We start from the raw sequence: 14,000 nt of genomic DNA, 5'->3' as shown, positions 1-14,000 counted from the left end.
GAATCGATTACTGAGAGATTGCGTTAATGACCACAGAGCTCTCTTTGGAAATACTAATGTACGGCTACATAACGGGATATTTTAACCCTTAGTGAACCAAGCATTATTGATGTATCTTTTTGAAAGTGGTAGGTGGAAAGTGATTATAAATTTCCATTTTCTTTTGGGTGATTAGCCTAAATCTACCAGCTGACAGAGTGATTTCAAATTACATGACAAAAATTGTAGTTAAACAAATTTGTCCATAAATTTGCATCCATTACATTGCACATTTGTGACCCTGGACCACAAAACCAGTCCAAAATTGAGATTCATACATCATCTGAAAGCTGAATAAATAGCTTTCCACTGATGTATGGTTTGTTAGGATAGGACAATATTTGGCCAGATACAACGTTTTTGAATAAATGAAATCTGAGGGTGCAAAAAAAAAAAAAAAAAAAAATCTAAATTATGGTAAATTTACAAAATATATTCATGGACCATGATCTTTGCTTAATTTACAATTTACAAAAAGTTTGTGAATTTGTGGATTTTAATGGTTTTGGAAGACAAAAGTCTTCCAAAGACACAGAGTGATAATTCAAATAAAAATTAATGTGTTCATCTGTAGTCTGTCACGCGGGTGTGCAGGACGAGACGAGACGATAGACGAGATTAACAATCAACAGTAAATTTAATAGAATTCTCCAAGATGAACAAGGCAGGAACAGGCAGGAACACAGAGGGCTTTCACACACATCCAGATAACGTTAAAGACCGACAAAAGACTAAACTCAAAGACAGACTTATAAAGGGCAACTAATTATCAAACACAGGTGACACAGATGACTAATGATTACAAGGACAGGTGAAACAGATAATGGCTAAACACAGGGCTAAACCAAATGAACACAGAATGGCAGGGGAAGACAATGGGAGAAACCAATGACAGACGGGGTTGTGACATCACGCCCCCCTCCGGAAAGGCGCGTCCTCGCGCCGTGGAGAAAACGAGAGGGGCGGAAGAACAGAGTACATAAGGGAGGAGGCTTGGGCGGAGGACGGTACCCCTGGAGGGGGACAACAAACAAAGTCAACAGAGTCCAGGGGGGCGACGAAGGTGGGAGGAGCCAGGGAGGAAACAGGAGGGGCCTGAAGCAGGAGGAACTGACCCAGACCACAGCCATGATGACGGCCCACGGTGGAGCCGACGGAGGGAGGAGCCATGGTGGAGGAAGGCGTGCCGACTCCATGGGGCCGACCGACAGAGGCGGAGCAGATGGCGGAGGAGCCCGAGGCGGAGACGGAGAGCCGATGATCCGGGGTGACGCCGAGGATCCGGAGGGCCAAGGTGGAGCAGGCTCTGGCGCCCGAGGCGGAGGCGGAGTCCCGGAGATCCGCGGCGGAGCCGGAGCGACAGAGGATGGAGGCTGTGCCCGCAGGAAGGAGGAGTCCCAAGGAGCCGGTGGGACGGCGCGACGAGGCACAGCCGGAGGAGCAGAGTCCTGAGGAGCCGATGGGGTGACGACTGACCAGGGCGGAGCCGGAAAGACGATGGAGCCCGGTGGAGCTGGTGGATCGACGGGCGACGGTGGAGAGGAGGGCGTCGAGAGCCGTGGTGGAACCGCGGGGTCGAAGGGCCGAGGCGGAGTCCAGGACTCGGAGGCTGGAGGCGGAGCTGAGGAATCCTCCAGCCGAGACGCCGATGGAAGCTGGCAGTCCCGCGGCGAGCCCACTGCACAGGTGGATGACTGAGGGTGAGCAGGGGGACTGACAGGTGATAGCGGAGATTCAGGAAGGCTGGGCGAAATCAGCGATGACTCTGGACGACTGGACGGAACCAGCGGAGATTCAGGACGGCTGGACGGGACCAGCGGAGATTCAGGATGGCTGGACGGGACCAGCGGAGACTCAGGATGGCTGGACGGGACCAGCGGAGACTCAGGCATAGGCAGAAGAGGGCGGGTGGGTGGGAAGTTCAGGCAGGCCAGTGGTTCTGTGGAAAAGTCTATTAAGTCCCCAGAGTGTTGCTCATTCTCACCCCCAGTGGTGGTGCAGTGGGCAGGGCTCTCTGTAGCCCTCTCTTGCTCCACGTCGTACTCCACCGTCGCGGATGTAGCAGTCGGCTCTCGCACCTGGTCCGATGGGTCCGGCTCTGGCTCTGTCGCTCTCGGCTCGGGCTCTCCATCGTCGGTGGGCTCGGGCTGCAACTCCGCTTGTCGGGGTGATGTTGGGCTGGGTTCTGGGTCTGGAGTGGGGCTGGTGTCATCCTTCGCGGTCAACGAAGCTCTGCTGGACACCAGCACCCACTCGATGTAGTCGGCGAGGCTCTCTCGAGGACCCTCCCCGGACAGCTGCCTCTGGATGTTATCATTAAGTCCCACGCGGTAGAACGTGCATAGGCAACTGTCCGGGTAGTGCGTGAACGGGGCGAGGAATATAAAGTCTCTGGTGTGGTCCTCGAGAGAGCGGTTCCCCTGCTTCAGGAGGAGGATGAGGACGGCGGGATCATTCATGACGGGGGGGAAAAAAAATTAACTAAACACTGATACAAAAAAAACGGAAAATAAACGCAGGGGAAGACGCCGTGAATTTTTTTTTTTTGGTTCGGTCTTTCTGTCACGCGGGTGTGCAGGACGAGACGAGACGATAGACGAGATTAACAATCAACAGTAAATTTAATAGAATTCTCCAAGATGAACAAGGCAGGAACAGGCAGGAACACAGAGGGCTTTCACACACATCCAGATAACGTTAAAGACCGACAAAAGACTAAACTCAAAGACAGACTTATAAAGGGCAACTAATTATCAAACACAGGTGACACAGATGACTAATGATTACAAGGACAGGTGAAACAGATAATGGCTAAACACAGGGCTAAACCAAATGAACACAGAATGGCAGGGGAAGACAATGGGAGAAACCAATGACAGACGGGGTTGTGACATAGTCGATGCAATGTTGAAACACTTGTTAATCCTCAAAAAAAAAAAAAAAAAAAAAGTAAATCAGTGGTTAAATGCTTCTGAATGTATATAAGTAGTAGGCTATTTTAGAAAGGAAAATTAAAAGATTAAAAAAGAGGAATTAGGGAAAATCAATAAATTATTGTGTATAATATGTAATAATGCAGATACAACTTTTTGAATATCTGAAATCTAAAGGGTGCAAAAAAATCTAAATTACGGTAAATTTACAAAATATCTTCATGGAACATGATCTTTACTTAATATCCTAATGATTTTTGGCATAAAAGAAAAATCAATCATCTTGACACATACAATGTATTTTTGGCTATTGCTACAAATACACCTGTGCTGCTTTTGTGGTCCAGGGTCACATTTTAAGTAATATAATCTAATATAAAAGACAACTTTTTGATTACTTTTGACCATTTAGCACATTAAATAGGATAATATTGTACTATATTAACATAAAAATACAGTGAGTAAGAAAATATATTCTATTTGTTGTTATTAACAACATGCATTAAACATTATATTACATCGAGGTTTCCCAAACTGGTGTTTGTGAAGGAACTGCAGGGGGTTTATGAGTTTTATGAAAAACGAAATGCAAATGTGATACTTAATTATTAAAATATGTGACCCTGGACCACAAAACCATTCTTAAGTAGCACGGGTATATTTGTAGCAATAGCCAAAAATACATTGTACTTTTATGCCCCAAAAAATCATTAGGACATAAGTAAAGATCATGTTCCATATATTTTGTAAACTTCCTATCGTAAACATATCAAAACTTAATCTTTGATTAGTAAAATGCATGGCTAAGAACTTCATTTGGACAACTTTGGCGATTTTTTCAATATTTAATGTTATTTTGCACCCTCAGATTCCAGATTGTCAAATAGTTGTATCTCGAACAAATGTTGTCCTATCCTAACAAACCATACATCAATGGAAAGCTTTCAGATGATAAATCTCAGCTTCAGTTGACCCTTTTTGGTTTTGTAGTCCAGGGTCACATATTTATTTTAAAATTTGAATTTGTGGATTTTAATGGTTTTGAAAGACAAAAGTCTTCCAAAGACACAGAGTGATAATTCAAATAAAAATCAATGTGTTCATCTGTATTTGATGCAATGTTGAAACACTTGTTAAACCTGAAATGATTTTTGTAAATCAGTGGTTAAATGCTGTGTCACCACCTGACTAATGATTGATCTTTGTGTGAATGTCCAACAAATTTGTTAGACTTTCTAAATGTATATAAGTAGTAGGCTATTTTAAGTCAGACTGACAAAAGTTATAACAAATCAAGGAGAAGAGTGAAAAAAAAAACAAAAAAAAAAAACTGGCATTTGTGGTTGGCCAAACTGATCCAGAATTTCCATGGCAAGAATCTTGACAACATTCATGTTTGTTCTTATAATTTCCGGTCAGGTAGGTGAAATATTAGGCTAATATTTTAATTAATATGGCTTGTATGTATCTTTACCAACTATTACCTCAAATATTGTGAGGTCAAAATATTGTGCCCTTTCCTGCTTACTAAGTCCTTCTCTATATGATTTAGCAGCTTCCACTTTTTCCCCATGGTTTAGACAGCAGAAATTAGCAGAACAACGTATTTAGTAGTACATTAACCATGCAATCCATGCTGTTGACAGCTCCGACCGGAAACTAACAATTAAATTAATTTTCCTACCTATTAGATTGTTTTCTCTTAACGTCTACACGTACCCCAACCCTAAACTCAGCCCTTACTATAAAACAAAAACAGTATTATTGTTGTACAGTGTAATAAAATAATGTTCGATTGATGTGTGCATGCCCAGTAGCGAGATCTGTCTCCCTTCTAGTCTTTACCGTGCAATAACGAAATAAGAGAAGAATAACAAGGTGCAGTAAACTGTAAAACCATTACAAAACAGTGTGTTCATAATTAAGATAATACATTAAAATAATATGGCAAGACACAGCAATTTGAGCAAATCCAGCTAAAAATAGCTGGACACGGAGACCGGAAGCCAGACGCATAAAATGTAGATCAAAGGTAGTAACTATACCCTGATAGCACACATACATCTTGGAGACGTCTTTTTGACGTCATCATTTACATCTGAAAGACATCTGCAAGATGTAGTTTGCTCATCTGCAATACGTCTATTGGACGTTTCCTATCAGATGTCAAATAGACGTCTATTAGATGTCTTTAAGATGTTTATGAGTTAGAATGTATGTAAAACTGACATCTTACAGACATCTGCCAGATGTTTGTACACAGCAGATGCTTTCCAGATCAAGAGATTTTTAACAGACATCTTGCAGATGTACGTGTGCTATCTATAGCAACAGTAGGCTTATCGTGATCATTATGGGATAGCTACACTGACAAAACAAATATTTGGATTATTTATCAGTTTATAATAAATCTACACATCACAAAAAGGTGTCTTTCAGCGCTAAAACAGCTGAAAGTCAGCTTGGGTGGCGTGAGATCAACTCCAAAAAACTCAAAATGTAGGCTATTTAAAAAATTAATTGTACAAATAAAGTAAAAATAAAACGAATGCACCTTTATATTATTGTTATTGGGCCTAGTAGTTGTTGCAGTGCCGGTTACTACGGGTTACTGTGAGATCACCAGTGGCCAGAGTGCCTTGCGCGGTCGGTAATCGGATCAGACATGCGGTTGTGCTGTTTACGGTTGTCCTTGTCCGCTAAACTTTACACGCACGGCGTTTATACTTTATCTTACGTGAAACGCCGATTCTTTTGAATGAAAACACTTGTTTTATGTCACTGACAGCATTACATTTCATCAGTGGAATAAGGAAATTTGTACATCGTTGAGAGACAGGTGAGGGCTCGAATGCCTCAATGTTAAATATGCCGGACACGAGACTTATAAAGCCGAAACCTGTTGCAACGAAACCTAAGCATGTGAACAAGAAAGCAAGCACAACTGAAACCACACCTGCAGTCAGAACCAGAGATGTCGGTCACCGCAAAAACAGAGCATCAAGCTGCCCAAGATGCACCCATGACACCAAATACAAACCCATAGGAACGGATAGAAAGAAAGCAATACAGGCAAAACCGTCCGAAACTTCATCAGGGTCAAAACCTGCGGAATATGCACCGAAGGAACAACCAATGGCAAAAACTTATTCGCATGCGCTTTCTGAAATCCACAGGTAGGACTGCTACAGATGGTGGATCAGGTCTTAATCCAAGCATCAACAGTAAACTGTGTAGTTGGTTGCCATAGAAAACGCATTATAGCTTGTTTTGTTCAGTCAAGTAATTACTTTTGATCACTGATACTTTCTTTTTTTGTGACAGTCAAAAGGCATTTACAGTATTTGCACCAAACCCAAAGAAAAGACAAGATATTCAGCAAAGTAAGTATGTTATGCTGCAGCACATCACTCAGATTTCTTTCTTTCTAGTCTGCTTTAAATCAGCAATTTTGACCCAGCAGTTGGGTTAAATGTTTAACCTAACCTTCTGGGTAGTTTTATTTAACTCAACTATTGTTTAAAAATTACTATGGCTGGCTTAAAATGAACTCAAAATAGGTTGTACATTAAAAATCAAATGCATAATTACGAGAGGCATTAGCAATAATCAAAAGGTGAATGTTTATTAATAACCAATTTAAGAAATGTTTATTATTTGACTTAATAAAAGCTAATTTATTAAACATTAATAGATGTTAATTCCCAACCTATTTTGGGTTCATTTTAAGCAATAAATATGTGACCCTGGACCACAAAACCAGTCATAAGGGTCAATTTTTTTGAAAGTAAAAATTTAAAAGTAATAGGATAATATACATAATATAAATCATATAAATGAGCTTTGGTGTATGGTTTGTTAGGATAGGACAATATTTGGCCGAGATACAGCTATCTGAGGGTGCAAAAAAATCTAAATTTTAAATTAAAAAAATTAATTAAAATTAAAAATTAAATTTGTTCAAATGAAGTTCTTAGCAATGCATATTACTAATCAAAAATTACATTTTGATATATTTACAGTAGGAAATTACAAAATTGCTTCATGGAACATGATCTTGACCTAATATCCTAATGATTTTTGGCATAAAAGTAAAAATGATTGTTTTGACCCATACAATGTATTTTTGGCTATTGTTACAAATATACCCACCCTACTTAAGACTGGTTTTGTGGTCCAGGGTCACATATAGTAATTTTTAAGCAATAGTTAAGTTAAATAAAACTACCCAGTAGGCTGGGTTAAACATTTAACCCAACCAATAAGTCAAAACAACCTTGTCACTGGGTTTGTCCATATTTTAACCATATTTCATCACGCTATTTTAGAGAACTATTTCTCCCAAAAAGTTTTTGTTTGATGTAAATGAAAGTGACATGAATACAATATAAATCACCCTATAAGCATTACTAAATGGATGTTATGCTTTTGTACATATGTCAATGTGATTTTCCTTTTTTTAAATTTTTTTTTTTTTAAGGATGTCACAGAAGGTTAAGTGGTCAAAACTCACTCACTGATTGAATGCTTTGCTGTTTAACAGAAGCAGAAGCAGAACTGGCAGCTCTGGAGGATCTGCGCTTGAGTCGGGCCATGGGTTACATTTCCATATCTCCTAGTACTGTGGGTGAGTCATTCAACCAACCATGCCAGAAAACAAATATGAGAAGCTACTGATGAGTCTGCTTGATAGGATTCAAATAAAAGGGATTTGTGATGTGACCACTAGGGGGAGTTAAAGTTCCTTTTATACATGAATATCTGGCTAAATCTGGGCAATCTGAGTGTGGAAACTGATAAATACTTTGCATTGTGATCCCTGGGTCAACATATTTGACACAGTCAACTGTTTTTACACGTGCACTACCAGTCAAAAGTTTTTGAACAGTTTTTTTTTTTTTAAGAAAAATGATCACCAAGCCTGCATTTATTTAATCGAAAATACAGCAAAAACAGTAATATCGTGAAATATTTTTACTATTAAAAATAATAATAAAATAATTTTAAAATCGAATTTATTCCTGTGATCAAAGCTAAATATTCAACATCATTACTCCAGTCTTCAGTGTCACATGATCCTTTAGAAATCAGTCTAATATGTTGATTTGCTGTTCAAGATACATTTATTATTATTATTATTATTATCAATATTTAAAACAGTTTAGTACATTTTATCAGCATTGATCTGAGAAAGAGTTTGTAACATACCTTTTGGAAAGAAATTATAGAAATGAACACTTTTATTTAGCAAGCATGCTTTAAATTGATCAAAAGTGATGTTACAAAAGATTTTTATTTTAGATAAATGCTGTTATTCTAAACTTTCAATTCATCAAAGAATCCTGAAAAAATTCTACTCAGCTATTTTTAACATAATAGTAAATAATAGCAGCAAATCTGGATATTAGAATGATTTCTGAAGGATCATGTGACTGGAGTAACAATGCTAAAAATCGCTTTGAAATCACAGGAATAAATTACATTTTTAAATATATTCAAATAGAAAACAGTTATTTTAAATAGTAAAAATATTTCAAAATTTTACTATACCCTGGATCAAATAAATCCAGGCTTGGTGAGCAGAAGAGACTTCTTTAAAAAACATTAAAAGTCTTACTGTTCTTAGTTTTAACCATGTCTGCTACTTTCTCAGGTGGCTGCTTAACTCTGGAGGAGGTCAGGGCAAAACAACAACAAGAGATGCAAATCAAAAGACGACAAAAGCAGGTAAGACCAAAATGATAACCAGTGAACCAAAACTTCTTCATAAATAATAAGCACAGTGATTTGATAAATGTCTTTTTCCTTTTCAGGTGAAAACTGTGTTTTAGAAACTTCCTAAGATGCACAAAAATAATGGATAGAATACCGCTGACAACAGACGAACATTATATTTCTATCTAGTTTGCTTTTTAATTTTAAAAGTGCAGCTAATCTCCATTGACTTCCTGATGTGACTTTATGTTCTAATCTATATTGTTTAAACATTTGTGATTTGTATGACTTTAAGATTTGTTCTGAAGATGTAATTTAAATGCAAATACTCTTAAACAGAGTGTACTGACAAATAGGTTGTATATTAAAATCTTAAAAAAGAATTTAAAGAATAATGACTGTTCATCTGTTTGTTATATTCAGTGCAAACAAACTACTAAAAATATTCTTTTTTAAAACTGTTACATTTTTTTTCTACCTTTTACATTTTTAAGTGACAAAACCACATTGTGTTATTACAATTGCGAAGCATGGTGTAGTAATTCAGCTTAATTTGGTCTATTATTTCATGCATACGGCCCTCCTGGTGATCTGTTTTTCCTCTGTTTCTTAGCAACAAGGATTTTTCTCTCTTTGTTTTGTCCTCTGTGTATATTCTGGGAGCTGTCTGCTTTGAAGGCTCCAAAAATATGAACCAGGGTCCTGTTGCCTGGCAAGAGGAGAGTGACAACATAATGAAAGGTAGACGATAGGTGAGGGCAAATAAGTTAATAAAATGATTAAATCGGCCATTATGGAGCTCCACTCTTCCCTGGTAATTAAAGAAATAGTTCACCAAAATGAAAATGCACTCACCCTCAGGCCATTCGATATGTAGATGAGTTTGTTTGTTCATCAAAACAGGTTTGGAGAAATTCAGTATTACATCACTTGCTCTTTAGCGAATGGGTGCCGTCACAATGAGAGTCCAAACAGCTGATAAAAACATCACAATAATCCACAAGTAACTTCTATTTATCAATTACCATCCTGTGAAGCAAAAAGCTGTATGTTTGTACCAAACAAATTAATCTTTATAGTGTTTTAATTTTAAACTATTGCTTCCATAAACCACAATAATCCACTTTGATGTAACCTAATGCTAAAGTTCTGGCAATTTCTTTAATCTAACAGTCTTATTCACAATACAGTTTTTTATCTATACTATAAGGATACAGTATGTCAGTACAGTTCAGCTATGTTGTTTTTAGGTCACATGTAATAACTTGTGTTTGCACTGCACATAATTCATAAACCTTGACTGTATTGCTTTAAGGTTCACAAAGATATTAAAAAATGTTTCTATTGGATCTCTTTCTGGATGAGTTGAATCACTTGTTTTGCCTCCAGGTCTGCCACTTGACCTATTGCTTTTCAAACCTTTGCAACTTTACACTTAACTTTGAAAACAGCAGAGAAACTGTTGTTGTTTATTGCTATGCATTGAACCAGCTTTCTCTGAGAGTCTGGAAGTAATGAAAAGTAAAAGCCAAAGGCCCCAAAAGGACATTAAATTAGTCTCAGACTGAACAAAAAAACAAACAACAAAAAATAGCTTTCCCAGAAAACACGCACAGTGGCCAACCAGTGTCACATACATCTTAAATGGCTATTAAATACCCTTAAATGGTCTTTTTTTGTTTAAACAACAGCAATTTAGTTAAGGAATATTATTTTGTGATACTTACATTCCTAACACACAGTTGTACAAAAGTCTAACCATGAGGGTGTTTCCTCTGAATTGAGTAATCCAAGCATAGGTCAGGGTGTGAACAACATGTTAGCAGCTAAACTATAGAAATGCAAACCTTGACGCAAATGAAAGTCAAATTAGAGCCATTTGCCTTATGCTAATTCCCACATGGAAAAGGACACATAAAGAAGTAAGAGAATGCAAATGGATGTCTGAAGGTTTCATTACATAGAATGTAAACAGAAAGTGACGAAATATTCATGCTCAAATACAATATATTGCGTAATTGAGTCAACCTGTGAGTCTATTAACACAAAATATATTCACACATATATATATATATATATATATATATATATATATATATATATATATATATATAATATATAACAGAAAAAAAATGAGATTTGGTATTCTTAAAGACAACATTAAAGGTAAATCAAAATCTACAAATGTTTATGGTTACGAAATACCAGCTGGTCAATGCTAAGCACTGACATAATTCCTCCCCACTACGCTGAAGAACACATGATTTACATATATAAAGGCCAAAGGATGAATAAGCAAGTTACGCTGTGTGTTAGTCACAGTAATGTGATGCTGAATGACAGGATTGAACTATCTCTATATATATATATATATATATATATAGAGATAATATGACTAATAGTGGCACTACAGCATGTGGATGTGATTGAATTTAAACAAATATATTAGCACTCTAGTAAATTATTAAAAATCAGTGTAAATAAAATCACATAAGGAGACTGTCACAAAGGCTATCTTAGTAAATATAAGGTTTAGAGTCAAAAGTCCACTTCAGCTAAAAATGGTGTTAAAATTGATTAATATCTGTTGTCTTTTAAACTTAAATTTCAGTAGCATAATATGTCTACTATATACTATTTGTACAACTGCTATGCAATTTATACCTACAATGTATTAAGTACATTGTTAGTCCAAACTATTTTGACTACATTTTTTGCTGAAACTCTTACCAAAAGTTTTTGAACAGTAAGATTTCATTTCTTTTTTTAAGAATTCTCTTCTGCTCACCAAGCCTACATGTATTTGATCCAAAAGCAATAATATTGTGAAATATTTGTACTATTTAAAATAACTGCTTTCTATTTGAACATATTTTAAAATGTAATTTATTCCTGTGATCAAAGCTAAGTTTTCAGCATCATTACTCAGTCTTCAGTGTCACATGATCCTTCAGAAGTCATTTTAAAATGCTGATTTGCTGTTCATGAAACAATATTAAAAACAATATCAAATATAATAGTCAAATATATCAAATAGTCAGTATAATATATATATATATATATATATATATATATATATATATATATATATTTTTTTTTTTTTTTTTTTTTTTTTTTTAATTCTTTTTTTTATATTCTTTTTTTTCTTTTATTTAGCAAGGATACTTTAAAGTAATGATTAAGACATTTATAATGTTGCAAAAGATTTCTATTTCAGATAAATGCTGTTCTTCAGAAGTTTCTATTTCATAAAAGAAGCCCTGAAGAAATTCTACTCAGCTGTTTTCAACATAATAATAATATTAAATGTTTTTGAGCAGCAAATCAGAATATTATATTGATTTCTGAAGGATCATGTGACTGGAGTAATAATGCCAAAAATTTCCTTTGAAATCACAGGAATAAATAACGTTTTATAATATATTTCAATAGAAAACAGTTATTTTAAATAGCAAAAATATTTCAATTTATTCCTGTTTTTTCTGTACTCAAATAAATGCAGGCTAAGTGAGCAGAAAAGACTTATAAAAAACATTAAAAATCTTACTGTTCAAAAACGTTTGACTGTTTTTATTTTATTTTTGAGAAATACTCCGTAGAGTAAATACATTTTTCATTTTAAAATGACTTAATGTCATCATTTCATATTTTCCGCAGTTAAAATCTTACTGTTCAAAAACTGTAAGATTTGTTTTTATAACAGGAAGATTTTATACTGTGTTGATTAACCACCAAGATAAGAGAAAATCAATTTTATAAACGTCTGCACACAGACACACCTTAACCATTACCGCACGTAAACCCTGGATCGCCAGACTTCCCACACTTGCTACGGTTGCTATGGCTGTGAAGCGACCGAATGGCAATCAGCGATTGGACAGTTGAAATGTCACTCAGAGAGCTTGCCCAATCAGTGATAAGTTCGAGGGCGGGACTTGTAGGAATGCGGGTAACGCCCCCCAGAACGCGAGACAGACTTCCTCCGCTAAATCACGCCGTCTAGCCGTGGCAGCCCGTCGGGTGACGTAGGTTGTTGGGTTGTGGATTGACGTTGTAGTCTATCAGCATGAAGTCCGCACCAGTGTTATCAGTGTCAGGGTGACGGGCGCTCAGTCGACTGTGAACTCCGAGACGGAATCCCGTGATAGAAAAATACAATTATTTGACGCGCTTTCTTTATCTTCTCGTCAAAACAACGTTGAATTTACACTTCAGATTTAAAGGTAAGCTTGAATTCATGTTGTTGTTTTTTCGGTTTACATGTCATTTTCTATAACGAAAGCACGTATTTTCAGCATTTGAAACATTCATATATTCAGTTCCTTTACATGAAATGCCTTCTATAGCGTAAAATATCTATTTTCGACTCTTTCGGTTGAAATTTTACACATGCCATTTGATAATCGACAGTTACTCGGTTGCGGTTATAGTAACGTTACATTTCCTTCAAGTGCTGTTAGAAAAAAATGACAATGTATGTTTTTTCACTATCGCGTTGATCGTGTTTCACAATATTTTTGTCACTACTAAATCTAAAGAATACGACGATTAATTTTTTCCGCAATTAAATCTTCTCGGGGTGCCTTAACAGTTTGTTGTGAAATGTGAAAGTGTCATAGGTGTGGGAACATATGGGGGTAGTCCCGCAGAGGTCTCTGGCACGAGTGAATGTCATTACCAAGGCAGAGGGGGGAGGGGCGGAGCTCTGGCTGTGAGAAAGACCGGTTGGAGGGGCGGGGCTTTGTCAAGGGGGCGGGCCTCGCGCTGTGAGAGGGGGTGGAAAGTCTATTACATGCAGTCACAACACATTACAGATATGATTAATTTGTGAGAAGATTGCACTATCGCTGACGAAAGACACAGCCGTTTTAAACAACGAGATTAATACTATTAACCCACTTCCTGGAAACTAGTTTAGGCTCTTTATTTAAATGAAACTATTTTGTGAATGAATTAAATTGAATCAAGACATTGGAATGTCCATATCATTGTTACTTTAGTATCATTGAGAGACTATTATTCATATTTATTTTACATTTAATGTTTTTATTTTAATTTTAGTTAAGGTTTTAGCAATTTTGTTGTTTTTGTTATTTATATTATAAATGCATTTTTGTTTTATATATAATTTTTATTTCTTTTTTTGAGTTATTTTAGTACACCAGAAAAAATGAGAAGAGTTGCTTTGGCAACTAGATGAAATAAAAAGTTTATTTTATTTTAGTTAATGGTTTTAATTAGTTTTAGGTTTTAATTTTAGTTAACTAAATCCTGGTTGAATGTCTGTATAGTTTTTATTATGTAAGAAATGCT

At 36.5% G+C, this 14,000-nt stretch overlaps 1 protein-coding gene across 1 annotated transcript; it reads left to right on the top strand.

Moving 5' to 3' along the window:
* Positions 1 to 5,602: 5,602 nt before the first annotated feature.
* Positions 5,603 to 9,079, top strand: LOC141300950 (uncharacterized). The gene is made up of 5 exons (XM_073831228.1): positions 5,603 to 6,148; positions 6,297 to 6,355; positions 7,516 to 7,599; positions 8,626 to 8,699; positions 8,786 to 9,079. Exons 1-5 carry the CDS (start codon positions 5,832 to 5,834, stop codon positions 8,801 to 8,803), a joined length of 552 nt encoding a protein of 183 aa, XP_073687329.1. The 5' UTR covers positions 5,603 to 5,831; the 3' UTR covers positions 8,804 to 9,079.
* The last annotated feature ends 4,921 nt before the right edge of the window (positions 9,080 to 14,000 follow it).

Source organism: Garra rufa, chromosome 24 (assembly GCF_049309525.1).
Source record: "Garra rufa chromosome 24, GarRuf1.0, whole genome shotgun sequence".
NCBI lineage: Eukaryota > Metazoa > Chordata > Actinopteri > Cypriniformes > Cyprinidae > Garra > Garra rufa.
This window is presented reverse-complemented; position numbering and strand designations above follow the sequence as displayed.